The following is a 25,661-nucleotide window of genomic DNA, read 5'->3' as shown; positions in this document are numbered from 1 at the left end:
GGTTTCACGAACATCCCCAGATATTGCGGTGGTGGAGCCTGTACGATAAGCCCAGGTCCATAATTGATGGAAGACGCCGTTCAGATCTTTAGCCAATGTTTCAGGTGTGCATACGGAGAGTTTGCGATACGCACCATTGGGAGATCGGCCTATCTGTATGCGTGTGCGAAACTATCGACTTCGTAGTGTTCCCATAGTAGCTAGTACGCGTCGATAACAACACCGCCATTGCGTCTGAGCTTGGCTCGGCCTTAGTTCACAGATTATTGCGGTGCGGCCCTTGGGGAACAACAACGTCGTCGTATCGCTCAGCCAGCCTCTAAACGCCCTTCACATAGAGCTTACTCAGCCTCTGTCTGTAACGCGTTCCATCGTCATGCTGACTACATACAAGATAAATTACCCTGTAGTCTAGGCACGCAGCATCCTCTCGGATGCAATTTCGCTCCTTCTTGTGCATTACGTCGGGTACCGACGCACCCCTGTTCGAACGCAGCCGTGCCGCATCCCCCCAAGATTCATGCCACAGACTGCAAGCCACATGCTTTGAGCACAAATTCGAAGGAACCACTCATGAAATTGCACAACCAACTTGAGAAGGTACGGTCGGGGCCGACGGGCGTTGTTCCGCTATTGTGCCGCAGTCCCGCTGCGAACATGTGGATTGGTCCGTAGAACTAACGGGCAGCACCAAACTCTACCTCTTCTCACCCCAAGTCCTGTAACATGCGATGGGAAGTTCCTTGTACAAGAGATAGAGTTTACAGCGAGTTCCAGGAACCTGGCTATGGCCTCGTGGAATTTGCCGAAGAGCTTCCGGGTATGCAAGAACGACTCTTATGCGGCGCGGTTTGCATCCATAGCTCGTCACACGTCACGTCACGTAAGGAGATTACCGTTTTTAGCTTGGGAAGCAACGCATTCGTAGTCACGGCGAAAATCACCGTTATATCGGTGCATATGTTATGATATGTCGTCGCTCAATGTCCTTTTCGATCGTTTCGCTCGAATCGCTGCTTCCTACACTGCACCGCACCTTCGCTAGACCTTCCAACAACTTGGGCGCGAGAGACGCGCCTGAATCCTACGATACGCGACGACGGGCGCGTCAAACGAACGCACAAAATGCTCTTCAGCACAACACTAAAGAAATGGAAGTCAAGTCTCAACGCTTCGAAACCATCCTCACAGCCAACCCGACCCTCAAAACAAACTCAATCGGAGGAGAACCTCGTTTCGATGCAACTACCAAAACCGCGATATAGCTCCCCGACCCACTCGAACTCCGAAGCTGCGCTTCATCGACCGACGAGTCAAATTGTGTGTCATTCGCCGTTGGATAAAAGGAATCGGACGGGGAAGAAGGGGAGGAGGAGTAAAGATGACCAGGCTGCGAAAGGAGGTGATGGTAATGGATTGAGGCATAAGACTTCCACACGGGTGTTGTTCTCGTCGACGCAGTTTGACAAGGTTGATGTTAAAAAGCCTGCTTAATGGGAGGAATCGAATATGGAACACGAGCCCGGACAGCAATGCAGATAATGAGAACGCGCCATCCGCAAGAGGCAGCGACATGGGATATCATGTGAGTCGGCATGTGGAGGGGATCACTGAGAGCGAAACATGAATGGCGTTTCCCTATATGGAAGACCAAAGTGTCAGTTGCCAAAACAGGCTTCTGTTATGAAAATATACTAATTCGTGTTCTCGTTAAGAAGACTCCTCGTTGCCCTTTACCACTACTACCTCTCCGAAACGAGCAAAGATCTGTTCAGTGCCTCAGCAATCTCATTCTCATCAAAACCTCCTGTACTAGCCCTTCTCGGTGCTGAGAGTGCTTCTTGCTGACTGAGCGCTATCGCTTTTGCGAGGTCGTCATCATCATTGCCCAACGAGACTATCCGCGGAATGGCATTATCGCCGGCGCCTGGTGTGGGGTGAGGTTCAGCGTCGAGTTCATACAAGTCTGGGCTGTCTTCGTAAGCCGGCGCGGCTTCCGAGGGATTCCCGTGATGTGAAAAGCCTTGCATTTGCCTGGGTGGGTTGCGACATGCTTGACCACGACGGCGGGCCCAGTCAGGAACATCACCAGGTATTTCGGGATACACAAAACCTGAGTCCCTGTTCAAGCCCGTCGCATGCTCATTGTGAATTGCATAAGGGACGTTACTGTCGCTCGTTGGGCGTCGAGGCGATACGTTCCCCTGCCGTTTCTTACGCTCGCGAAGTGACTGTCTGTTGGCGAACATTTTCGGTCGCTCAGGCTCCGAAAAGCGTGATTGAGAGACTGCAATCGTTAATACTTTGCACCGTGATTCAGGAGCTTATGAGCTCGGCATTGACTTACGAGATGTCTTCATGGGTTCGCCTTCTGCGAAACGCCTAGGAAAGCCGCTGATAGGCAGTCCTGCCTGTCCTTGGGCGCGATCGTCATTCAGATGTAGAACGATTGATACTTCTGCACCCTCCGAAGCTATGGGTATCTCAACGGGGTTAATATGAAACAATCCTCTTTCTGTCATATTGCGGATCGTTTGCGGTGAGACCTGTATACGCTCGGACCCTCCTTCGTGCAAAGCCTCCAGAATGCGAAAGAATGGCTGGAAGCCAGGTAGCTGATGCCTTCGTATGTATTCCCCCAAGTGTCGAAGGTTCTGCGATCCTGCAGCGAATCTGCACTGGATTCGACCTTGCAATGGTCAGCCAAAGGCATTCGTTGCCGAAATAAACTTACCTCGCACGATGATATGGTCTTCGGTAGACCTTTCAGGAAGACATTTGTCAAAGTAGAACGAACTCGCAACCAGCCGCTGCGCAATGTCTCTGATCTTTGTCTGCTGACCGTGTTTGCGAAGATCGTTTTCGATATCTTCCAGCAGACGATCAATCTGGGACTTATCGTCCAATTTGGGAATACGATTCATTGTCCTTGGGTTCAAACGGATGTATCGATCGGCGACTGCATACGAAGCTGGTTGAATCACGTCGTTGCGGAAATCTTTCCAGGTCAACTCGGCATCCAACGCACTTTCCATCCGTTTCTTGAAGATCTTGAGCCATGATTCGAATTCGAATGCGCCAAATATACGCATGGAATGTTTGGCGCGTGAAGCAGGTTTAGGCTGGTACATTTTCTTTCGGGTTTCCAAGCGCCTGCGATCGCGACGTGGTGTGTTGGCAAAATCATCAGTGTCAGCTGAGTGCTGACCAGTTCCTATGGAGAGAAGAATGTCCGGAGGTCTCTCATCTGCATCAGGCCAAAGAAGTTTACTCTCGTAGTTGGCGATGCGAACGGGATTGTTATGGAAGACAGCACCGTCCAAGAAGCATTCCATTGTACGCGGGTTTTTGAACGGTTTGAAGTAGGTCGGGGCAGCCGACGTTGCTCGTGCACTGCAATCAAATCAGTGAACTCCTCTCGATATGCATGTTGGTATAGAGACTCACGCTTCTCGGACCAGAATATCGTTCTTTGGGTCATCGGGGCGGATCAATCGGTAGCCAACTTATGCTATGTCAGCAGAATCCAATATGAGAGCTTTGAGGACTTACTCTGCTCATCTTCTGCGCGATTGTAGTTTGTGAAAATCACCGCTTGGTCCGCAGTTTCCGTTGCAGAGGTAACGGCCACTTTGCATGGATTGACAAGTGCGGTTTCGCATTCGCCACCGAACATGGTCTCGTCCTTGAAACACTCCCTCATTACGTCTTCGAAGGGTTTCGTACGGTATTTGTTCGTTCCGAAGGTGACCCCACCGAGGATTCTGGGCGTGAACGCCCTGTCCACCATCTTGCGGAAGAGCTCACTGCAACGGTCCACGGACCAGCTTTTGACACCAAGGCCGAGTGCTAGAATGCCTCCAGTACTATGAAGTGAGTCAGCTTTGGCCTCGATGATCACGCTCCATAATATGCGACAAGGATGCGTTTGCTCGAGCTACTAACCTAGTACCAACGATGAGATCGAAAAATTCTTGGACTTTGATATTACCGCCTAGCTCCTCCTGAATACGTCGAAGGACCTCTAAGATGACAACTCCACGCACACCACCTCTGCATAAATTAGATGAACGCTTGCAGATCTAGAGAAGAAGGCTTACCCGTCAAGAGACAGTATCCGCAGACCTGCCAGAGGTGGTTTGAAGTAGACCTCTACCGGTTTAGAGAAGAATGCCTCGTGGTCGTGTAGCGGACATATGTTCATCTTGAACGAGCCGGAGAGTGCTGGGTCTGGTTCGCCATAACCTTCCACGCACGCTGTGCAGAGCACATGGCCGCAAGGTAGTGCATGCTCCGCTAATTCCCTCAAGCAGCAGAAACATGTCGTATGACTGACGAAATTACGAGCACCGCCAATGCGGTAATAGAAGTCTTTGATGTTGCCGAGATGAAGTCTGGTAATCACATCCTCTTCCTCCACTTTGGTCGACATCGTCATCTGTGACTCAAGCCTCTCCTGAAGCTTGATCACATACTTCGTGACATGATCATACCAATCATCGCTGAAGTTGTCAAATGTGAAGCTCGATTGGTAGGGGCCTGAGCCGATAACATTGCCACGTCGATTCTGATGTCCCTTCACATGACGTTCCTTTACATTCACGCATGGCTCACCTCTTTTGCTAATGAACGAACATGGCCAGTAGATGGCGCAAAAGTCTTCGAGTGCGCTACCACAGTGAGTCATTTATTGTGCCTCAAGGTTCTGCTCCGCAGTGCCTGCGTAACCGTCGGGTTAGCAAATCGAGATTCGAGACTGCTAGCCGGGGGCAGAAGCATTCATACCTTTCAGTTTTTGCCGAACACAGTCTAGCACTACACAAGACGCTACCATATGGCTCAGCTCTTCGAAGATCTCTCTAGGATTGGGATCGCCAGATCGGGCCTTCATAGCGACGGCCAGTTTGAGAATATGACCTCCAAAGTCTTGAGGTATCGGGTTGATCTTGAATGCGATATCCATGAAGTCGAAAGGTTTATGAAGATCCTGCGAGAAGTGATCGAACGCGCACTGCAGATAGACGTGGAGGGTCTCAGAGTTGGAGAGCATGCGCGACCTTCGTTTGGAGTGGAACGATTCAGCGCATCGGCGCGTGATTACTCCATGCAATTTCGAAATTTGATCGTCGATCATCATGTACCGGCTTCCACCTGGTATTCGAACCACGGTGATAGAAGAGTAGTAGCACTCAAGGAGATCCTTCATGGTGTGAATGTTTCTGCCTCTTCCGTTCCAATGGTCCCGTAGTTGGCTATATGCTGGATCTCGGTTGACAGCTCCTGCGACGTTGGACATGAGCAGCTCTGTCGCGTGATCGGGGTCCCACTCCTTTTGATCTACCTTCGTGTCTGTCGCATTGAGTGCGATGATAGCGTGTGGTAGTGTAGGCTGGTTGACTGACTTCTCGAATGACGAAGATGCCCATTTGATGAGCAACGCTAAGACTGTGGATTCGAAGGTTCTGATCAAAAGACATTAGCTCTTGTGCAGTCTTGTGGAGAGAATATAAGATGACAATAGTACAGATGTGAGTCAAATAACTGGGTGTACGGGAAATCTAACTTCAATCGTCACTTACTTTGCGTTGCGTAGAACAAAAACAATCACGTCCGAGAATGTGTACAGGAGACGAGGGTAGAGTTCCGTGACAGCGTACTGGCGCTTCAACTTTTCGGGGGAATTCGCCCACTTTATTTCTCTCTGGGTGACGTGGAAGCTTTTTGTGGCTTTGCGGCGTCTGCGATGTTCCCCTGATGCGATAATACTTCTCTCTTCCTCTCTCTGTGGTGCTGTTGCGCGATCTCGATATTGTGCAGCCATTGGTGCATTCTCGCCTCCTTCTAGGCCTTCACAATCGGCATAGAGCAACGGATACTCGTCGCTGTACGTTCCCGGATCACTGTACAAGTGCACGTCGCCAGAAGTGGGTACGTTACTGTTCGCTGACGTTCCTGCGACGGGCGAAGGGAGAATCCAATTCCGTTGCTCATCCATGCGTTCCTGCTGATCAATGAGCATCTTGATAAGCGTGCTCTTGCCTGCTCCAGTTTGACCGATGAAGGATACTAATCGTGGGTACCGGGATTTGAACTCGCCAGAGTTGCTGTCCGCCATGATGGCAGAATAACGACCATGGTCCTGGAATGCGGTCGAATTTTGACTGGTACGCACCATTCCAAACCATGTCGTATCTTCATCCTCAACATGTAGCATTTGTTGTTCGCTGTGCTCTTGAGGAGGAGCCAAAATGTTTTGTAGCCTCTTGACAATTGCAGGGTTTGCCTTTTCATGCGGAAGGCCATCTGGACCAGTACGACCTGCCTTGTGCTGCGCCTGCCTGACCCAGCAGTCATCACAGAAGCGCATGCCGCAATATGAGCAGTCCCATACGGGCGACTTTTCGAGCTCGCAGGCTTCGCACGTCCGTCGCCGGGTGTCTCCAGTGTCTGGCGACATGTGCGATGATTCGAAGGATGATTCAAAGGTCGGGTTCACCGCATCCCGAAAAACGTTGTTGGAAGTTGCTCCCCGAGTCCGATTTAAGACTCTGGAAGATTCGGATTTAGCGAATCTGGCTACAGGAATCTCTGGTGCATGGGAGGGAGATCGTGCCGTGAGATCGGGCATCCTTCTATGAGGATTTGCCATCTCTGCGAATGAGGCCTGTATATACTTCGTCGAATGTGAAATGAGAGAAGGATACAATAGGAGTTGCTGAGGGATGCTACGCAAGGAAAGAAGAGGCAAAGTCTGTTCTACTTGATACCTACTTCGCCCAAGGCTACATTTCAGCCTAGTCTACTGAATACGTGGACCTACAGATAAATGTTGCATGGCTTTTCGTAAGCAGGTCTGAGCCGCACACTCCACGAATAGCAGCCAATGTTGGGAGGAGTAGAGCGATCTTCCATCAGCCATCAGAAGCCATCGCTGGCTTTAGATTCTCCGAGCACAACAGCCCCCATCAATGACTGCAGCTGATCAACTCATGTGAGCTCAGCTCATGCAGCCACCAAAGTGCTCTGGTTCGGGATGGACGCGAGGCTGAAATCCTTCTGCCGCAGGTAGGTTCCTACCTTTAAGGCAGGGAAGCCATCGCCGGTGTGAAGTAGCACCGTTGGCAGGTATGATACCTGATATTCAATAGCAGATTGCAACGGCTAGAAGGAAGCTTGAGTGATCCGAACTGCCCTGCAGGATTGAATGGGTCCGGAGGCCGGGGACGGGGACGGGCATGCATGGCGCCCACGCCAACACCCGTTTCGGCTGAGGAACAGCCATTGACGACTGAAAGCTTGTGAGATCCATTTCCGGCGATCAGAGTATGCGGCAGATGAACGGTGTTGAGGGGGCGGACTATGGTCTAAGAGCAGACGAAAAAGGTGGGATGAAGCGAAGCCCGCCCGGGCGGGAATGGTGTGCACGCCAGGGGCCAGCTTATGTGAGCGAGAAGCTAGCAATCACGGATGCTTTGAGTGATGGGATGTTGTATTTGGATATCGGCGTGCCCAAACATGTACTCCATAAGATGAGCGCAAACATGAGAAGACGCATTCCAAGGTTCCGAGTCGTCAGCGCACGCGTCTTGGAAGTGACATCACGCGCGCCAGTTCGCGCCATTCCGCGTCGCGGTGGCCCAAGCTCAATCACAGCCATCCCACCCTCCTTCCGATGATGCTCACACCCCCAAGCGCAGCGCTAACCCCCGTCCACACCACCAAACTGCCATATTGCGTTCCGTACAATCCATGCTCACCAAGAGTTCCCGTCTTGATCAATGCTTCACTGATAGGCCCACTAACAATATTCCCAATACCCCTACCCATGCACAAGAACGAGAAGACCATGGAGCTCTCCATCTGGCCCGTACTCGTTTGCACTGCTCTCATGATTCCAGGCCAAGTATTCGCGAAGCTGCCTGCGAAGAGTCCGTATGTGAAGCAGAAAATCAGTAACGGTGGTAGCGACGTGCTGAAACCCCAGATCAGGAAAGTGGAGATCATGGCACCGATGGTGGAAATGAGGATGGCGGTGGTGACGTGTGTGCGATCGATGATGCTTCCCATACTAACGGATCCGATGACAGCGGCGACATTGAGGAGAATGAGAGGAACAGCGGAAACTGTGCTGCTGAATCCTAGGGCCTTGGTGTATGTAGGAAGGTCTAAATTAGCAAAACGTCAGTGTAGCTCTCGCATGTAATTCGTACAGAGACACTTACAAATGGATGGTACAAAGAACCCCAAGCCCTGCAAAATGTTGCCAGACTGCAGAACCCAAAAGGTCTTGTTCGTGAGGAATGTGAAAGTAATTCCACACCTGGTAGTTGCCGAGACAGGCAGCCGTGGTTTGATAAAGATCGTGACGGGTAGAAGAACTGCGAAGAGGAGGCCTGCCCATATGCGTAGCGTGTTGCGGAAGCCATAGCGATTGAGAAGGAACTGCAGCAACAGCGGAATGACGACGCCACCAAGTGCTGTACCTGCCCACATGATACCAAATGCGAGACCTTTGCGTCTTACAAACCATTCATCCAGGAGTATGATACAAGGACAGTACACTATTGCGCCGCCAACACCATAAAAGATCCCTTGAGTGACAATGAGTTGCGGTACGGTTGTGCATAGCGAGCTCAGACCAAGCGAAAGGCACATGGTAAATACGCCAGCGACCATTGCCTTCCTCCTGTACTGAGGCCAGCGCGTGAACAAACCAAACGTCAATGGCGCGATCATGTATAGAATGCCCATCGCTGAAGTGCCGATGGCTGGGATACCAGATGAACCTGCGAATTCTGGAGATGAACTGTAGTACTCTTGAAAGATGCCATATGACCATGGGAAGCCTAGTAGGTATATTAGCAAACTTTCGAATTAGACAACACTACTACGGCAAGATTGAGTTGAGAGATATGTAGTCATGATGATACTACGAGGGCAAAGGCGTAGTCAATGAAACACTTCACACTCACCCCATACCATCATCTCCACCATAAACCCAGCCGCAACGAACAACCACGCATCTTTCCCGCCATCAGTCGGCGGTAGTAAAGACTCGTTCTCGTTTACGGGCTGCTCGTTCCATCGTTGGCTTGATTCAAGCTCGAATTCCGATTGGTTGTCGGGCGTGGTGCCGGTGCTTGTAAGGGCCGATTGAGTTCTAGTCTCCATGATGAGTGTTGAACGTAGATATCGTCAGAATGCTGCTCTAGAAAACATCCACAGAGGGCTTCAATTATATAGCAATCCATTCTGCGCTGATGCTGTATGATATCAACGATAAATGCATAGCAATTTGTTGACCGCAGGGTCCTCCGACCCAGATCGTGCCCAACATGCCAATAAAGATGTGCTGTTCAGCTCTAACACAGGAAGAGAAAAGCGATCCCTCCTCGAAAGCGGGGCATGGCAGACTGGTAGAGATGTCATAATTTGGAAAGAGTGCATGGCGCTGATTTCAAAGCGCTTTCGGAGTGGGCGACGCAGCGCACATGGAACTCCGAGGGGCGCCGGAGTTCGGCATAGTGTGCTCCAGTAGCTCATCGGTATCGCAACGGAGTCGGAGGCGACATCGCACAGCTGAACACGCGCATTTGATGGGAAAAAAATTGATGAGAAATCTGTTCACGGTTTTCGCGCCTGATGTCTGATGATGCAGATCGCATCGGTTGAGCGCTAACTGTCCTTTGGTCGTAGCTCCCGCCGCATCCATGTAGGCGAGAACGGCACCTTCCCATGTCCGGACGTAATGTCCTACGCTTTCTCGGGCTCATCCAACAAGTAGCCATCCCTCCTACCTAGCACATCCTCGACGGTCTCGTCTGTGAATTTCAAGTCCTCCTCAAGCGGCACCGTGTCTTTGATCTTCAACAGCATCACTGGCAGCGCGACGATCAAGCTTCCAGCCAACAACACCCAACTGGATAGGAATATGTCCATGTAAGGCCTCTTGTAGCCGTCTAGGCGGAACACGATAGCTGCGCCAGCTGATTGAATGCCCTTGTAAAAGCCAGCAAAGTTGGCGAGCTTTCGACTGTTGTTCGAGATTGCGCCCATGAACCTGAGGGCTGTTAGCAGAGAGCATGCCAATGGAAAGACAGACTTACCAGTACACGCATGTCTGCCATGCCGCATCATAAAAGCCATAGCTGATGTACAACACCATTGGGCCGCCTGCAGAGGTAGAGATGAAAAGTCAGTACATGTCTCACATGCATCTCGCACATGATTTTCACGTACCATACCCGCCGTCTGTCCAATCGAAGTGGTGGCTATCATCGTCGCGACGATACCGTCGTTGGAATACGTACCCTCCTCCCCAAACGGCGAAGGTCAATAATAGCATGACTACCCAGGCAATCTTCGCCCTGGTAGTCCTTCTGACGTTCGGGAAATCCAGTGCAAATCCAAACACACCAGCTCCGAGTATCTGCGCCAACCAATAAAGCGCATTGTTGAGTGCGCGCGTTCGCACATTGAAACGTGCGTAGTTGACGTCGTTAAACTGGTACGTGTAGAACCAATTCGAAGCGAAGAACATCGGAAAGAGGAGTATGATATACGGATCTGTACGCAGAGTCTCCCAAAGACCCAAGATCTCGGACTGCCAAGTTGGGTGTTTCATCATGATGATTCGGCTGCCGTCGCGTCGTATGACGTGTTTGGCATCGATGAGTGTCCAGGAGAGGCAAGCGCCGAGAAATGTGAGGACCATAAAGCCGATGTATGTCTGGTCAGTGACAGCTGCTGGCCCATCTGCGTTTTGTGTATCAAAGTTCAGCCCAAGCTGGACCAGGCTACCAATGACAGCACCCATGTTGAAGATGCTATCATGAGAAATTAGCTTATCTCGGTACGGTCCGTACAGCAACACCTACATCCAGAACAAAGAGATATACCGCCCCTTCTGCTTCTCTGGTGGATAACTCATCCTGCAGAGGTACGAAGTCAGTACATGTCTCACATACTCTTCATAAGTCAGCTTACATTATGGCACCTTGCGCCGACCACAGTATGCCAGCGCAACATCCTAACAAGAACCCAGAGAAGACCACGTAGCCCAAGTTTTGAGTTTTGTTGAAGCAAAGCAATGCACTGACGTAAACGCAATACCCTAGACCGCCGAAGGAAAGCGCAACTCGAATACCGAGGACATTGGTGATAGTGCCAGCGAAGAAACCGACGATTGCAAAGGTAGCATAAAGTGTAGTATTCGCAGCGTTGCTGGCATGTGCATCGTCGTCGAGACCTGCGGCTCCGATACCATTGACGGCGTTGAACATGCCTGCGTAGAGTTAGTAAACTGTGCGTTACTACGATCGTGTGCTGCTTACCGGGACACAAGAAGCAGACAAATGAGACTAATATCAATTGCGATTCTGGCGATGCATAGCATGGAAGCTTGATGGGTCCAATTCTCAAGCTGCGGTATTTCCATCCTTTCGGTCTTTCGAAATCTCCATGGTCGCCGTTACTGACAGGCGCTCTTGCGCTTGCCCACCCAGAGTCGTCGGTTTTCGCCATTGGTGCTCGTATAACTGACGGGGCGTCTCGTGGAACTTGAGCCTTGTATTGAAGCAATCAATCGGCGAGCTGCAAGTGCGGATGCTGTAGATGGAAAAACGGGATGATGTTGATTCTACCGTGCGAACCTGAAACGACGAGACAAAGGAAGGATTCAGAATGCGGGTCAGGCTGGTCTGTTCGTCTTAGTAGCTGTTGCTGGATCGCTCACGTACGATGGGGCCAGTTGAATCCGATCTGCGGACGTGCATGCAGTCGTGCTTTTCGATAGATGGACTGATTGGCGCAGTGCATGACTGTGGCAGCGCAGTCTCGCTATCTTTGTCTCACCAGCTGTGTTACCACACCCTTCTTTATGCAGAGTGCCCAATTCTGGGGGCGGAAGCTATCCGTGCTTGGTATCGTCAGAATGCTGAAGTCCTACTTAATCTCATGATGCTGCCCTCTGGTCGATATATTTCTGTTTGGTGCACTAAGATCGATTACACGAGCAAGGCTCGATCGGAAGCTCACTTTGCGCAGCTCAGCCCGTCGCGTAAGACTGCTATGTGCGGCGCGCCTATGTAAGCCCGTGGCGTACCCCAACGCCAAATTGTCAACGCACCCTGCGTCCACAGAGATGGCTCCGCCCACTGCGGAGATAGAGCCAAGACATGCGAAGTACCACTGCGAGTCGCAACACGTATCAGCCCAGTAAGCTGGGAGGTCCATGTGCTCGGAATGAGGTGCGGAGGTCAAAATGGACGCATTGGGATATGTTTCGGCCCCATCATCTTGCTCGTACGTCTACGCCTCTTTCCATCACATTCGCAAAGCCCTTCGTGAGAGATATGTGACAGGCGTATCATGGCGCGCATCGACCAATAGGGATAGTTGTGTTCGGCCCTTGGTCGAAGTGCACAAGCAAGGGCATTGCGAAACCAATAACCCCGCCGGCCCCAATGGTATAGACTTTCAATATCTCTTCCATGTGTCTATTGGACGGCAAAGCTCCAGATCGGCGTCGCTGTGTACTCCAGCGTTGAGTAGTTCTCCCGGTCAGGCTCACCGCATGATCCACTGCTTCATGGCGTAAGCCACGACCTGTGTAGCTATCGGTACTTTTCACGTCACACTGCATAGCATAGCGTCTGCGCAGCCAGCAATTTGATTTCTCCTGGGCCTCACACCCATCGCAATGCAAATATCGACCATCTGCGATGGAGAGAGTTGCAACCACACCGGCGGATGCATCTTCCGCAGTTTCGGTTCTGAACAAAACGGCTTGGGCGTTGTTTGTATCTCTTTCCGAACTCAACCTGGACGCGAAACATTGCGATGCATCCCTTGACAATCTTGTGGGGGAGGTGAAGTCGCTTGGGAATGAGTGTTACCAGATTCACCTCAAACTGGCAGAAGTCGCAAGCAAGACCAAGACAGGGTCACCTCCACCCTATGATGGAGATGGTCGAATGTGGAGTTGCCTGGCAACTCAGGTCGAGGATGCAAGTCAGACTATAGATAGCCTGAACTCATTCGTCAGCGCTGTCAGGATGGAAGAGGCCGAAGAGGCCAGCGTTGTGTTCCAACCGCAACGCCTTGTCCAGCTGCACAACAATAAGGAGCAGATTGAAGAGATGGGAGCCGCTGTACACAGACACAGCGACAATCTGAGAACTACGTTACTTCTGATTCAGGCGTAGGTCCTTCCTTGCACCAAAATTGTTTTCAACCGCTGAATCGTTTTCCAGGGTCCTCTCCTATATTGCGCCTATACAGGCCGAAAGACGTCCTGCACCAGATGTCATGAAGCTTCAACAAATGGTTAAGAAGCTACAACGATCATCCCAGGTCGGTCCGCCATGGCGGTATTCTCATACGGAGGCTACGTTGATGCAATATGCGCAAGAGGTTATCGTGAAAGGAATGTATACTCCGGAAGCCAACCCACAGGAAGACATTGTAGCTCAGACTTCACCCAAGGTCTCTAGCGATAGCGATCGTCTGCCATGGATGAAGGCTATCCAAGCAATACGAGAAGATCGAAAGGAGTCGGTGCCAACAAAGAGCCCTAGGAGAGCTCTCAGTGTCTTGCGAGGTGCGGCTCCGCTTCAAGGTGTACAAGAGCGTGAGACATCCGACTCGGACGATGATCTGGATACCGACTTCGCGAAAGCGGCCTTGAGCACAGGCTCGCAAGCCTTCGATTCCGGAAGTTGGGACGAGGCGGACTCTCTACTCCAAGAAGCACTCAGAATATTGCAAGGGCTGTCAACGCGCCAACGCGCATTCTGTGACGTGTTCAGCCTCTTCTACAGGCTTGCAGTCTGCGCCTACCACGTTCAGGAACCTGTAGATGCTGCAAAAGCTCTGATCGGATTTGTCAACCAGCCAGCAGACTCTGATCAGCAACGTGAATGCATTCACAACGCGACGCACTTGCTGTCTCAGTTATATGTCCGAATGAGGCAACTCGACCGTGCACGAACCGAATGCGAGAAGGCCTTACAAGCAAGACGACGATTACTGGGAAAACGGCATGCTTCGTCTTTGGAGTCCTTGGCTCTTATGGCTCACATTTACGTCTTGCTCAATAACCGTGCGCTTGCGAAATCCTGCCTTGCCATGATACCGGAGGCAAACCGAGAAGCCTCTTTGAAGGCAGTCGAAGAATCGCTGCAAACGAGCGTAGAGCACCTTGAGTTTTCTTCGCTTCTCTCGCGTGCGAGACCCTCCGAGACCGATGCGATAGGAGAGCGACCTCGCAGCAGACTCTCCGAAACAAGCTTGGAAGCCTCGCCAGAACCTACTGGGAGCGACTCAGCATCTGTGTCCATGGTACTGGCTGCTCGGCCTTGGAAAGCGCCTCGAAGTGTTATATCCGAGAACATGACTCTGGTGGATTCCAGCCCTCCGATGGGAAAATCGCAACCTTCTGCATCAAACAGAGTGGAATGGAGGCCGTCAGAGGATGGAAGTTGGACACAGGGCTATTCTCCTAGCCCGAGAAAAGCAGAACCAGTGGTTCCGAGCTCGGATGAACCCAGGCATATGGCAACATCCGAGGGAAAGCCCTTATCTCGCAAAGAGATCCTTGGTAAAGTCGGATGCCAACCACGGGATCGGACCGAAGAGGCTGTTTGCGATGGAGATCATGGAGCGTTGACAGCTATCCTTAACAAGAAGAAGGGGTTCTGGCGCTCGAGTGTGCGTAAACGGGGCCGTCCAGAGCGAGTCACCGCGCTACACTTCGCCGCGCTGCTGGGAGAAGTGGTTATGGCGAGGACCCTGATCCAAGCGGGGTTCAGCGTCAACGAAGTTCCTTTTGGCTACTCAACAACCCTAACGCCGCTCAATTTCGCTGTAGGCGCTCGACAAGTGGCCATGGTGGACTTGCTCACTGCCAATGGAGCGGTGCCAGCCGAGCCGGACACCTGGTCGACCTTGGCCGGACAGCTCATGAGTCGCTCATGGCTGATCAAGACCACGTCGGATGCCGACAAGTACCTCGTTCCAAGCCGCATCATCGCAGTCATGGATGTCTTGCTCAACCGCGGATGGGATATGAATGCACCGATGACAACATCCGGGGGAACCGTGCTGCACCAAGCTGTTTCTTTCTGGACAGGCGCCTACAAATGGGATCTGGATCTTCGAGCCACAGTAACATCCTTCTTATGCGAGAGAGGAGCAAATCCGTTTCAAGCGAATGCAGAGGGCAAGAGCCCTTATGACATTGCCTCTGATTCGGAACATCAAGATCTCCTGGCGATCATCGAAGAACATTCCAGGTCGAAAAGGCTCACTGGCACGGCAGCCATGCCGGCTGAGCTGTCCAGTCATCAATAATGAGGCCATCTGAGCTTGTGACTGATCTTCAGCGTGATCAGTAATTGGGGTCACAGGAAGTCTAGAGTGGTCAGCATCATCGAATAGTTTTGATCGTGCCATACGTTGGAGACAAAAAGGCTGCCATACAATGATTGAATGTCTCATGTATGCCTTATACGCAAGGTCACATCCTCGTAGATTCGCCTATGTACCTAGATGCGACGACTGGACAGGTGGAGAACTGAAATTGAAGGAAAGGCTAGCCGTCCTCCTAGAAGAAGACAACGGGATCTGCCTGTAGTTGGCTGAGTCCAGGAAGAGAGTCATGCATGACGGTACAGAAGACATCGTGCGACGCCGGCGGATCATCCTGCTTATCCGTCAAAGGCGTAAGCCGCACATTGCGGACTTGGTTCTTCGCTTCAGGACTGAGATGGCGTATGAAGTCGAGAACAGGTAGATAATTAAATGCATAGAAATGGAACTGGTTCTCTGAATAGATGATTTGTAGGCATTCGTGATAGATCAGGCGGTTCGTTCGCAGAATATCCAGAGTCAAATGTCTATCTGGATGCGGGCGGCAGTTCTTGTTCCATTTTCTGTTGATGGATCGAGAGTCGCAGTCGGTGTACAGAATGAAGCGTTTGTTTGACGATGGTAAGACGTACCGGAAGATCTCTCTCCGGATCTCGGATGGAATGCGCAGTAATGGTGGATATGTATCCAAAGGCGATATGGTTTCGGCTAGCGATATCTGCTTCTCTACACTCTCTTTAGAACGGCGGTCCAGACGACGTAGGCGGATATCCTCCGTTGGCTTGGGTGTGGGCGCCATCTATACACACGTCAGTGCCACTAAAGACCACGAGTACGGGATGACCTGACCTTCTTGGCAGATGTCTTGGCCGGCATGCTCGTAGAATGGGCGCTTACGGGAGAGAGTCTGTGGATGCGATCGGGGCTAATGGCAAGTCCTGCGATAGGTTCACCCTATGAGACGAAGCGGTCACGAAGTCACATGTGCCGTGTCAAAGTCACTACGCAGCACGGGATTGATCGTATGGATGCTGCGACGACGGGGAATGCAGGCTGGAGGTTTGGGGGTTATGCGATGGCGTACTGTGGCACAACGCATGGAAGGTTGAGAGAAGGTCGGAAGAAGGTTGTCAACAAGGGCACGGACGGCCTTGGCAACGAGACGGACGTGCCCTGGAAATGGAAAATTCACGGGAACGCGTTCCCCGCAGACAAGTTGGAAACATACGGCTGCGCATACCCCTCACATTACACCGCCAGCTTTGTTCGAGTTCCAAAGCTTCCACGACCTGAACCCAAGTTTTTGTGTTCGCACCATCAGCCAGCATGTCGTTCGGCGGTCAAACACCGACCATTGTGGTGTTGCGGGAGGGTAGGTGCCTCGACACTTTTTGATACACACGTAGCTTACAGCCTCAGGTACCGATCAGTCACAGGGTCGCGGGCAGGTAATATCAAACATCAACGCCTGCCTCGCTGTGCAGGCCACGATCAAGGGCACCCTAGGTCCGTATGGCGGTGATCTGCTCATGGTGGACGAGAATGGCAGGCAGACAATCACCAACGACGGCGCCACCGTCATGAAGGTAGATTATGCCACAAAATCTTATCATATACACTAATACTGACTGCATGCAGCTTCTCGACATCGTCCACCCCGCCGCCCGCGTCCTCACCGATATCGCACGATCGCAAGATGCCGAAGTGGGCGACGGTACCACGTCCGTTGTCGTCATCGCCGGAGAGATACTGAAGGAGATCAAGGACTTTGTCGAGCAGGGAGTCAGCAGCCAGACCATCATGAAGGGTCTGCGGAGAGCGTCGCATCTTGCTGTCAACAAGATCATGGAGATTGCTGTGGACACCGCCGAGGGCAACCAGCGGGATACCCTCCAGAAGCTCGCCGCGACCGCCATGAGCAGTAAGCTCATTCACAGGAACGCCGACTTCTTCACAAAGATGGTCGTGGACGCCGTACTTTCGCTCGACCAGGACGAGTTGAACGAGAAGCTCATCGGAGTAAAGAAGATTACTGGTGGTGCTCTCCAGGACTCACTGTTCGTGAACGGTGTCGCATTCAAGAAGACCTTCTCATACGCCGGTTTCGAGCAGCAACCGAAGACCTTCAAGCAGCCCAAGATCGTCTGCCTGAACGTCGAACTCGAGCTCAAGAGTGAGAAGGACAACGCTGAGGTACGGGTGGAGCAGGTCTCGGAATACCAGGCGATCGTCGACGCAGAGTGGCAGATCATCTACAACAAGATGGAAGCGCTATACAAGACGGGTGCCAAGGTTGTTCTGAGCAAGCTCCCCATCGGCGATTTGGCGACACAGTACTTTGCAGACCGAGACATCTTCTGTGCCGGACGAGTTGCCGCAGACGACCTCGACCGTGTCTGCCGGGCAACGGGCGCGAGCCTCCAGTCTACTTGCTCCGACATCCAGAGTAAGCATCTCGGAACCTGCGAATCCTTCGACGAGCGACAGATCGGTGGCGAGCGTTTCAACTTCTTCCAGGGCTGCCCAGAGGCCAAGACTTGCACATTGGTGCTCCGTGGTGGCGCAGAGCAGTTCATCGCCGAGGTCGAGCGAAGCTTACACGACGCGATCATGATCGTCAAGCGTGCGATCAAGAACAGGAACATTGTTGCCGGAGGTGGCGCCGTCGAGATGGAGATCTCATCATACCTACACAACTACGCCGACAGTAACATCCCGCACAAGCAGCAACCCATCATCAAGGCGTTCGCGAAGGCACTCGAGGTCGTTCCTAGGCAACTGTGCGACAACGCCGGTGTCGACGCGACGGACATCCTCAACCGCCTTCGCGTAGAGCACAAGAAGGGCAACATCTGGGCCGGTGTCGACTTCACAACTGAGAGCATAGCAAACAACATGGAGAAGTTCGTGTGGGAGCCTAGTCTGGTCAAGGTCAACGCTCTGCAGGCGGCGACAGAGGCGGCCTGCCTCATCTTGAGCGTTGACGAGACAATCAGTATGTGAAACCATGTCGTGTAATCAGCAAGTGCTAACAATAAGCAGAGAACCAGGAGTCACAGCAACCACAGGCACCCAACAGGCCGCTACCACCAGGCGCCGCCCAAAGGGCACTCGGCGGAAGGGGACGTGGCCGCGGCATGCCCAGACGGTAAAGACACAGAGACAAGAGAAGGGGTGTATACCACAACACGGACACGCTTATGCTACGCCACGTCGTAGAGACAGCTGTCTATGAATAATGCGAAAAGGAAGAATTGAACAACATCACGTTCACACGTCTGTGCAGCATTCATGGACTTCTCACAACTATTTGCCGATTCAGTGACCGTTATTGGCAGTCCTTCATTACTAACATTCAACTCCGCATCTTCGACTCCTACTCCTTGATCCCCCTCTCATCCCAGCTCATCCCGTAACTCTTAACCCTACTAAAGTAAAACGCACGATCGTTCTTCAGCCCAAACTCGGCCCAATCATCCGTCAACCGATTATAGCTCCAATACCCTTGCCAAACCAGTTTGTTGTTCTTAGCCCCTCTGCCCGCATTACCAAAATTAAGCGCCATCTTGTACATGTACTTTGGCGTCGCTCCCGGCTTCTCAATATGCACCGTGCCCTCTTGTTCTCCACTACCCGGTTCAGGTCCACTCATACGCCAGCGGCCCAGCACGGCGTCTTTCATCGGCGCGCTGGGTAGGTTGTGGTGGTTCTTACGGATGTGTTCGGTGTAGAGATACGGCACTACGTCTGCGGGCTCGGTCGTGGTAAGTAGCGAGATACACGTGCCATCGCGGAGGAAGCGTAGGTATCGGAAGTAGGTTACGATGTGGATGGGTGAGTTCCAGGAGGAGGTTGTGGGCTCGGCTTGGCCTGGGCGCGTGTAGTTTACTGTGCTGATGTAGCAGCCGTTGAAGCGGATGCGCGGGCGTTGACGGAAGAGCACGCGGTAGGTGGGGTAGGGAGTTGGCACGAGAAGTTGGGTCAGAAGTGCTGGAGAGAGTGGTTCAGACTCAGGTTCTTGTTCTTCGCTGTCGGAGAGGTCGAGGTTGGCGGTGCCTAGGGTTATTCCGCCAGTTTGGTCTTCCTCAAGTGGTTTCCCGCCTACTTCGCATGACCAGCTGTAGTGCATGGATGCGAAGCCATATTCGGGCCCGATAGCTAGTCGTTTCCAGACGCGGTCTTCGGTGGTTACGAGGTAGGCGAGGCGTTTGCATACTTGGGCTAGACGGGCAAATGATGCTATGTCTTGTACGGCGAGTTGCTCCAGTATCTCAACGATAATTTCCTCCGGGATCTTAGAGATAGGACTTGGTGGCGCGGGACTGAATTCCGTTGGCGGTAGTTCACCGAGAATGGAGGTGCTGGCGTATTCGCTGATGAGGTTTTGATACGAGGGCGAGAGGCCATGTAGGGAGTGGTGGGCGGTATTAGGCACTGTCGCGGAGGCATTGGATGGGTTAGGATCCCGGGGTTTCGGAGCAGCTGATGAAGCCGCTGCACTTGCCGCTTGTGCAGCCTTGAGTTTCTTGAAGTATGAGGGCGGAAAGTACTTTGCCTTGTAGGTCTCTTGGACTCCTGAGTCGAGCTTAAACGCCTTTCTGTATAGATCGACGCTATCACCCAGACTACCTTGACTCTCTTTCTCTACGGCTTTCTCATAGTGTTCTAATGCCGATGTTGGTTCTGCCTCCTCAGCAATAGCGGCAGCGGTCCGGGCACTGGTCTCATCAAGTCTCCGGCCATGTTGCTTCTCGCCCAGATTGTGGTACGTGTATGAGTTGACTTCGTCACCACCTTCTAGGCTCAAACTTCGGGCACGAGTGTGATGTTGAGCATCCTGCGCGTTGCTTTTGCTTGGATGAGGTTTGCCGGTGGATGAGGAAGTAGCGGTGGGCTTCGCGGATGCCGACGATGCAGGCGCCTTACCCTTGGCCCGGGCAGTGACTTCCTCTCTCCATTTCTGGCGGAAAGACTCAAGCTCGGCCTCGGTGTTGGTGGGAACGTCCTTCTGGTCCATGGTAACAAACTTGGCCAAGATCGGTAGTACTTGTCGGTTAGATGCGGTATGTCCGAAGTCGCAGGTGTCGATGGCAATAGGGCGTGCAGGGTACAATGCAGAGGCTAGCAGCAGGCTTTTAGTAAGAATACATGATACAACGGAGTGTGACTCAGGACAATGTTCCGTTCACAGCGATTAGGCGTGCATGAAGGGGCCTGTGAAGCCACGGCGAGGCGATGAAGGGCGCCACTCGATGCATGATCTAGCCCCGACCCATGCGCCATCTGATAAGCCAGCGCCCTTTCCTCTGACTTTCGGCCGGCGGTCCAATCACTCGGCGGGGGCGCAACGTGGGCGGCGCGGGAATGACGCGCCAAAAGTGCGTAGTTCCTTCCGATAATTAAGTCCTTGCGTCAAAGCTTCCCGTCGCCTTCGTCACCACTCGTGCCTGCCTATCACCCCAGAAAACAATGCGCAGTACGCCCTTTTTGCCCATCCAGCCCTCTGCCACCACCACCCTCACCGCCGAGAGGTAACACGCCGTTCCGCTGCCATCCCGACCACCGGCACCATGGCCACGGCCACCCAGCGAGCCGAGGAAGCGGACCCGAGCGGTGTGGGCGATGTGTCGCTCGGACAAAAGATGCTGTCGGCAGTGTCTGGCAGTGTCCTCACGTCGTTACTAGGTATGCAATATCTGCACATTTCTTCAACATGTGTCTTTCCGACTGCGTTGTTCTTATCCCGTCTGAACTCTGCACATTCGGGTACTCGCATCATGGAAGTTGATACTAACACCCACCAGTCACACCCCTCGATGTCGTCCGCGTACGTTTACAATCACAAGAAACCGTCTCGAGCACAGCGTCACGGCCGCGCGGGTACAATGGCGCAACGCTCACTCAATTCCGCGATCTGCCCCCCAACCTCGGCATATCGTCCTGCTGTAGAGAAGTCTTCTGGATGAACAACAAGGCACCCTTCTGTGTGGCGGGGCCTACCATGGCACCCATCAACCCCGCCGATCTGAGCTGTGCGGTAGAGGAGGTCGAACGGAAAACAATAAATAGCACATGGGACGGGCTACGCAAGATCGCACAGAATGAGGGTCCGCGGACACTCTGGAGAGGACTGTCGCCCACATTGGTCATGGCAGTACCTGCAAACGTCATCTACTTCGCCGGATACGATTGGCTACGCACCGCACAAGCTTCGCCCCTACGACAAACCGTATCCGATGCCTACATACCATTAGTGGCAGGAGCGACTGCGCGGATACTCGCTGCGATAGCGGTAGGCCCGATCGAGATATTCCGAACGCGAATGCAGGCAGCGAACTCCACTGCCACCGCCGCCGGCCACTTTCGAGACACAATGGACGGACTGAAAGACATGGTCGGCAACCAAGGAGTCTTCAGTCTATGGCGGGGCCTCACATTGACCCTCTGGCGCGACGTACCCTTCTCGGCCTTCTACTGGTGGGGTTATGAAGCCACAAGAAATGTTCTGACCGACCAACGAGGACGGAGAGAGGCAAGAAACGATGGTTTCGAGTTCCGCATGGGCCGTGGTGAGGAGAGGGTACGACGAAGAAGCAGATCTCGAAGTCAGGAAAACCACAGAGACACACTAGTCGATAGCTTCATCGCTGGTGCTACGTCAGGAGCAGTCGCGGCCTTTGTCACCACCCCATTCGACGTCGGAAAGACAAGACAACAAGTCGCGCGGCACATGGGCGAGACCGCTAAAGACATTGCGAACTCGACACGGCCAGAAGACCAATCCATGCCACGATTCCTGATGCACATCTACCGCGAGCAAGGCATGCCAGGTTTGTTCAAGGGTTGGGCTGCCCGATGTCTCAAGATCGCACCGGCATGCGCCATCATGATCAGTTGTTACGAGTTTAGCAAGAAGATGGCCCTGGATATGAATGAACGACGAGAACGAGAGCGACAGGACGCATGATCTGCCACACTTCACACCACCGGCCCCGGTGCATTCTACACTTCGCACCGAGCATTCACGTTTTTGGCTTCACATGTTTTATGATTATTGCATAGCGGCGCATTAGGAGCATGATGGTAAAACCCACCCACACTTGCATTGACGGCGTTTGATGCAGACATTGGGCGGTCGTTCTTTTTTTGAGCCGTTAAAATGGTCCACAGCGATACCAGCGAGTACGTTTTGCGCATAATACATGCAGCAATCCATAATGTAAAACACCCATTACTATTTAGGTTAATTTATCCTTCAGTGATATCCCTGTCCAGATTCTCCAGGAATCCCAGAAACGCCTGCTGACACTGCTCCGCTTGAGTGACATATATCTCATGTCCAGGGCCCTCGACAAGCACGAGCTTGCTTCCTTCGATCTTCTCCCTTAAAGCTTTCATGTCTTCGACTCTCACGGCAGCACTCTGTGTCGGTGACAGAATCAACGTCGGCACTTTTATCCTCTCCAACCACGGTCTCGCATCCAACGTCGACAGAAACTCTGCGTATTGGCCCAATCCCTCACCGTCACTAACAGCAATCTGTTCTAAATACCACGGAAGATACTGCGGATCCGTCACAGGGATAGTCCCCGGAATGCGCGACAACTCCTCTGCCCAACCCCGCGACCCAAGCTCCCTGCACGCCGTCGGCCAATCCTTCCTACCGAAAGCGAATAGCCGCAAAGCCACTGGAGGTAGATAAGTCGGTGTAGAGCAAACAGTCAAGCTCAGCAGCCTCTCTGGGTGTTTCGCCGCGAATATCTCGCCCAGAATGCCCCCTGTCGATTCGCCGAGGAAATGCACTCTCTCGACATCAAGTTGATCAAGCGTATCAACCATTTCTCCTAGGATCGTCTCTAGAGAGTAATCATACACTTCCGAATCTTTCGGGTAACTGGAGTGTCCATGGCCTCGCAAGTCCCGTCGTATGACACGGTATTTGCGAGATAGAACGGGGATCCAGTGGTACCAGAAGGCGGCGTGGCGCCCGAAACCGTGTTGTATCAAGATTGTTTCTCTCGATTTCCATGGGTCGGTAAAGTCATTCAGGATGTAGTGGGTTCGTTGACCGGAAGGGTGGTGGATGAATGTTCGGCCGGAGGCGTCGCGTTCTAACGACATGGTGAGGATGGGGTGTTGGGTGTTGCGGCTTTCGAATCGTTTTGCCTTGAACACCTTTTACCGTCCAGGCATATTTGGTTGTTCACAACCTTTCGCTCATCCCCAATGCCGACCCGGTCTCACTAGCATCCTATTGTAGAATCCTGGGGTACAGCGGCTTGTGGGGCCCATGTTGCGGGGAAGCTGCAGGGTCCACGAATTACCTAGGTATACCCCAATTCTTGGAACTATGCATCCTCACGAACAGGAACGTTAAAGTTTGGAAAGTCTGAAGCTAAAGGTTATATTAACAGAAAAGTCACATTACAAGTTACTGTCTAGGTGCTTCGGGGTGGGCTTTCAAGTGGTTACCGATTTTCTCTACGTTGCTACAGCAAATACCTAAATGGCTATCCTCGACATTGTCCAGACGACATCGCAATCGTCTTTTATCGTTAAACTTGGGCTGATTGCCACAACACCATTACTTCTTCTCTTGACTATATACTTCATTGTCGTACCCAACGCCATCAAAGTAACAGAGTCCATGAGATAACCCGTCTCGTATCATCGCTAAATCTGACTGCAGGACCGAAGACGTCGACATCTCCCACCAGGTCCCAAGGGCCACCCATTCGTCGGATCCCTTTTCGAACTGGCAGACACCGAAGCCGTCCGCGAGAAAGCCATCGCCTGGCGCAAGCAGTACGGCCATGTGTTCCACACCAAGATCGGCGGAACAGACTACATCTGGCTCTCCTCACCGCAAGCCGTAAAAGACCTCATGGACAAGAAATCCAACATCTACTCTTCCCGCGCCCCAGCCCCCATGGCTCAGGACGTTTTATCAGCGGGCCGCCGCCAACTCTTCATGCAATACGGGCCCAGGTGGCGCAGTATCCGCAAGCACAGCCATGCGCTCCTCAATTTAACAGCAAGCACGAACTATCAACCGGTGCAAGACTTTGAAAGCAAAGTCCTGCTGCAACAACTAATGCGCGACCCTGCTGACTTCATGTCCATCAACCGCCGCTACTCCGCGAGCGTCATCATGCAAGTCACATACGGCTACCGCATACCCAGCTGGGATGACCCGCTCATAAAACGTATCTACGGCGTCATCGACCGTTTTACTGTAAACACCGCACCCGGCGCGTGGGCTATTGATTCCTTTCCCGCGCTAGCCTCACTCCCACAATGGCTGTTCGGTAACTGGAGAGCACATGGGCAAAAGCTGTGTGAACAAGACAGCAAAGTGTACCTCGACTTATGGAACAAATTGAAAAAAGACACAGATGCTGGTGTCGCGAAAGACTGCTTCACGAAAACGTTTTACCTCAATGGGCCTGAGAAGTCGGGGATTGATGATCTGGCTGCGGCGTATACGTGTGGTGGGCTTATTGAAGCGGGGTCTGAGACTACGGGGTCGACGCTGAACAACTTTGTGCTTTGCATGGTGCTGTTTGCTGGGGCGCAGAAGAAAGCGCAGGAAGAGTTGGATCGAGTGATTGGTAGAGACAGACTGCCGACGTGGGAGGATGAGGAGAAGTTGCCGTATGTGAGGAGTGTGATCAAAGAAGTATTGAGGTGGAGGCCGGTGAACAAGTTTGGCATGCCACATGCGAGTAGTGAGGATGATTGGTATGAGGGGTGGTTTATCCCTAAGGGAAGTGTTGTTGTGTTGAATTGGTGGTATGTTTTCTCTTCCTTTCCCATCGTCTTACTGAGTGCTGTTTAGCTAATTCACATTGTAGGGCGATACACAACGATCCAACGCTCTGGTCTGACCCCACGGCTTTCGATCCATCTCGCTATCTAAACCACACTGCGTCTGCGGCACACTACATGAACAGTCCCGATCCTCTGGAGCGCGATCACTTCACCTATGGCGCGGGGCGGCGTGGATGTCCTGGTGTCCATGTCGCCGAGCGCTCGCTCTTCATCAACGTATCGCGCGTACTTTGGGGGTTCAACCTCAACAAGAAGAAAGGGAAAAATGGAGAGGAGGTGGAAGTCAATACGAAGATGGAGCCAGGGTTTATGAGTGTACCAGAGCCGTTTGAATGCGAGATCAGGCCGAGGAGTGAGACGCATGCCAAGGTCATGAGGGAGGAGAGTGAGAAGGCAGAAAAGGAAGGGTTAAACTATTGACCTGGGTAGTTTGGTATTCATAGAGATGATGACTCAAGACA

The 25,661-nt window shown here is 52.4% G+C and overlaps 11 protein-coding genes across 11 annotated transcripts; 4 read left to right on the top strand and 7 right to left on the bottom strand.

Annotated features, from left to right (window-relative positions):
• Positions 1–1,742: 1,742 nt before the first annotated feature.
• Positions 1,743–5,206, bottom strand: J4E84_001130 (uncharacterized protein; the record flags this gene model as incomplete). The annotated part of the gene is made up of 8 exons (XM_049383764.1): positions 1,743–1,927; positions 2,348–2,689; positions 2,735–3,393; positions 3,448–3,505; positions 3,553–3,866; positions 3,946–4,053; positions 4,101–4,567; positions 4,832–5,206. 8 exons carry the CDS (start codon positions 5,204–5,206, stop codon positions 1,743–1,745), a joined length of 2,508 nt encoding a protein of 835 aa, XP_049249282.1.
• A 369-nt stretch (positions 5,207–5,575) lies between these two features.
• On the bottom strand, positions 5,576–6,457 carry J4E84_001129 (uncharacterized protein; the record flags this gene model as incomplete). Its single annotated transcript, XM_049383763.1, has 1 exon — positions 5,576–6,457. The coding sequence occupies one exon, from the start codon at positions 6,455–6,457 to the stop codon at positions 5,576–5,578; it is 882 nt and encodes a 293-aa protein (XP_049249281.1).
• Positions 6,458–7,647: 1,190 nt separating this feature from the next.
• J4E84_001128 (uncharacterized protein) lies at positions 7,648–9,171 on the bottom strand (the record flags this gene model as incomplete). Its single annotated transcript, XM_049383762.1, has 3 exons — positions 7,648–8,165; positions 8,223–8,806; positions 8,960–9,171. 3 exons carry the CDS (start codon positions 9,169–9,171, stop codon positions 7,648–7,650), a joined length of 1,314 nt encoding a protein of 437 aa, XP_049249280.1.
• A 582-nt stretch (positions 9,172–9,753) lies between these two features.
• Positions 9,754–11,523, bottom strand: J4E84_001127 (uncharacterized protein; the record flags this gene model as incomplete). The annotated part of the gene is made up of 6 exons (XM_049383761.1): positions 9,754–10,060; positions 10,107–10,173; positions 10,240–10,826; positions 10,878–10,931; positions 10,987–11,284; positions 11,334–11,523. The coding sequence occupies 6 exons, from the start codon at positions 11,521–11,523 to the stop codon at positions 9,754–9,756; spliced, it is 1,503 nt and encodes a 500-aa protein (XP_049249279.1).
• Positions 11,524–13,308: 1,785 nt separating this feature from the next.
• On the top strand, positions 13,309–15,351 carry J4E84_001126 (uncharacterized protein; the record flags this gene model as incomplete). Its single annotated transcript, XM_049383760.1, has 1 exon — positions 13,309–15,351. One exon carries the CDS (start codon positions 13,309–13,311, stop codon positions 15,349–15,351), a length of 2,043 nt encoding a protein of 680 aa, XP_049249278.1.
• Positions 15,352–15,604: 253 nt separating this feature from the next.
• On the bottom strand, positions 15,605–16,245 carry J4E84_001125 (uncharacterized protein; the record flags this gene model as incomplete). The annotated part of the gene is made up of 2 exons (XM_049383759.1): positions 15,605–16,168; positions 16,219–16,245. 2 exons carry the CDS (start codon positions 16,243–16,245, stop codon positions 15,605–15,607), a joined length of 591 nt encoding a protein of 196 aa, XP_049249277.1.
• Positions 16,246–16,695: 450 nt separating this feature from the next.
• Positions 16,696–18,521, top strand: CCT7 (T-complex protein 1 subunit eta; the record flags this gene model as incomplete). The annotated part of the gene is made up of 4 exons (XM_049383758.1): positions 16,696–16,741; positions 16,789–16,955; positions 17,008–18,364; positions 18,412–18,521. The coding sequence occupies 4 exons, from the start codon at positions 16,696–16,698 to the stop codon at positions 18,519–18,521; spliced, it is 1,680 nt and encodes a 559-aa protein (XP_049249276.1).
• Positions 18,522–18,745: 224 nt separating this feature from the next.
• Positions 18,746–20,386, bottom strand: J4E84_001123 (uncharacterized protein; the record flags this gene model as incomplete). Its single annotated transcript, XM_049383757.1, has 1 exon — positions 18,746–20,386. The coding sequence occupies one exon, from the start codon at positions 20,384–20,386 to the stop codon at positions 18,746–18,748; it is 1,641 nt and encodes a 546-aa protein (XP_049249275.1).
• A 553-nt stretch (positions 20,387–20,939) lies between these two features.
• J4E84_001122 (uncharacterized protein) lies at positions 20,940–22,336 on the top strand (the record flags this gene model as incomplete). The annotated part of the gene is made up of 2 exons (XM_049383756.1): positions 20,940–21,054; positions 21,174–22,336. 2 exons carry the CDS (start codon positions 20,940–20,942, stop codon positions 22,334–22,336), a joined length of 1,278 nt encoding a protein of 425 aa, XP_049249274.1.
• Positions 22,337–22,617: 281 nt separating this feature from the next.
• On the bottom strand, positions 22,618–23,490 carry J4E84_001121 (uncharacterized protein; the record flags this gene model as incomplete). The annotated part of the gene is made up of 1 exon (XM_049383755.1): positions 22,618–23,490. One exon carries the CDS (start codon positions 23,488–23,490, stop codon positions 22,618–22,620), a length of 873 nt encoding a protein of 290 aa, XP_049249273.1.
• Positions 23,491–23,875: 385 nt separating this feature from the next.
• On the top strand, positions 23,876–25,620 carry J4E84_001120 (uncharacterized protein; the record flags this gene model as incomplete). The annotated part of the gene is made up of 3 exons (XM_049383754.1): positions 23,876–24,004; positions 24,059–25,161; positions 25,224–25,620. The coding sequence occupies 3 exons, from the start codon at positions 23,876–23,878 to the stop codon at positions 25,618–25,620; spliced, it is 1,629 nt and encodes a 542-aa protein (XP_049249272.1).
• Positions 25,621–25,661: the final 41 nt, after the last annotated feature.

Source organism: Alternaria hordeiaustralica (assembly GCF_023758085.1).
Source record: "Alternaria hordeiaustralica strain BMP 2776 chromosome Unknown scaffold_1, whole genome shotgun sequence".
Classification (NCBI taxonomy): domain Eukaryota; kingdom Fungi; phylum Ascomycota; class Dothideomycetes; order Pleosporales; family Pleosporaceae; genus Alternaria; species Alternaria hordeiaustralica.
Note: the sequence above shows the minus strand (reverse complement) of the source record. Positions and strands in the feature narration are given on the sequence as shown.